The following is a 1,305-nucleotide window of genomic DNA, read 5'->3' on the forward strand; positions in this document are numbered from 1 at the left end:
GCGAAACTCCGTCTCAAAAAAATAAATAAATAAAAAATAAGAATTTTAAAAAAAAGATTTCCTTCCTTCTCTCCTCCCTCCTTTTTTCCTTCCTTCCTCCCTCTCTCTCTCTCTCTTTTTCTTTTTCTTTCTTTCTTTCTTTCTTTTTCTTTTCTTTCTAATTTGGAACACAAACACTTTATTTAAATGCATATCTCAATTCCTGTGTGGCCGGCAAAAAATAAAATAAAGGAGCAGGTCATGGCACAGCACTCTCACGGACCAAGTGGTCGAACCCAATATTCAAGACCCAGTGAGCAGCCAAGCTCAGTGCAACCTCCAGGCCTCTCGCTCTGACTCCAACAGGGTGAGCACACAGCCCTTACGCACAGAGCCTTTTACACTGTGGATGATGGAGTGGCTTGTGTCGTCCACAAATTCCTGTGTGTACTGTCCCTGAGAGCTGGTTCTGCCCAGGACCGTGGTGACCCTGGCCAGCTAGACAGGCTGCACATGGCTGGTGTCCATGATGGCGATGCAGCAGCAGTTGGGAGGAGAGAAGAAATACATTCCTTTACAAAGCAAGCAATTATTTAAAATATTCACGGTAATTCAGTGCTCATTAGCTGTACTCAGTAAATATTTATTGAACACCTGCTATGTGCTAGGTACACAAAGTACACTGGTTACAAATTCTTGAAAAATAGTAGCGGTAGCAAAAAGCAACAAAACTTTCAGCCCTGCCCTTACAGAACTCACATTCTAGTGGGCAGGGAGAAAATAATCGGAAAAAGGACCAGCACAATGGCTCATGCCTGTAATCCTAGCACTTTGGGAGGCCAAAGTGAGCTGATCACTTGAGACCAATCTGAGCAATGTGGCAAAACCCCATCTCTACAAAAAATACAAAAAGCACTCAGGCTTGGTGGTTAGCCGAGAAGAGAGAGAGAGAGAGAGAGAAAGAGGCCGGGTATGGTGGCTCAGGCCTGTAATCCCAGCACTTTGGGAGGCCAAAGTGGAGGGATCATGAGGTCAGGAGTTCGAGACCAGACTGGCCAATATGGTGAAACCCCATCTCTACTAAAAAAAAAAACACAAAAATTAGACAGGCATGATGGTGCAGCCCTTTAATTTCAGCTACTCAGGAGGCTGAGGCAGAAGAATCACTTGAACCTGGGAGGCGGAGGTTGCAGTGAGCGGAGGTTGCAATGAGCCGAGATCACACCACTGTATTTCAGCCTGGGTGACAGAGCAAGATGAAAGAAAGAAAGGGAAGAAAGGGAGGAAGGAAGGAAGGAAGGAAGGAAGGAAGGAAGGAAGGAAGGA

At 45.4% G+C, this 1,305-nt stretch overlaps 1 protein-coding gene across 1 annotated transcript in view; it reads left to right on the top strand.

Annotated features, from left to right (window-relative positions):
- The first annotated feature begins 508 nt into the window (after positions 1-508).
- Positions 509-1,305, top strand: part of FLVCR1 (feline leukemia virus subgroup C cellular receptor 1) — a 41,497-nt gene continuing 40,700 nt past the window's right edge. The window contains exon 1 of the mRNA XM_011996165.1: positions 509-614. Coding sequence (XP_011851555.1) covers positions 509-614 — 106 coding nt within the window. The remainder of the gene's footprint in view (positions 615-1,305) is intronic.

The sequence above is a fragment of the Mandrillus leucophaeus genome, unplaced genomic scaffold, assembly GCF_000951045.1.
Source record: "Mandrillus leucophaeus isolate KB7577 unplaced genomic scaffold, Mleu.le_1.0 Scaffold503, whole genome shotgun sequence".
Classification (NCBI taxonomy): Eukaryota; Metazoa; Chordata; class Mammalia; order Primates; family Cercopithecidae; genus Mandrillus; species Mandrillus leucophaeus.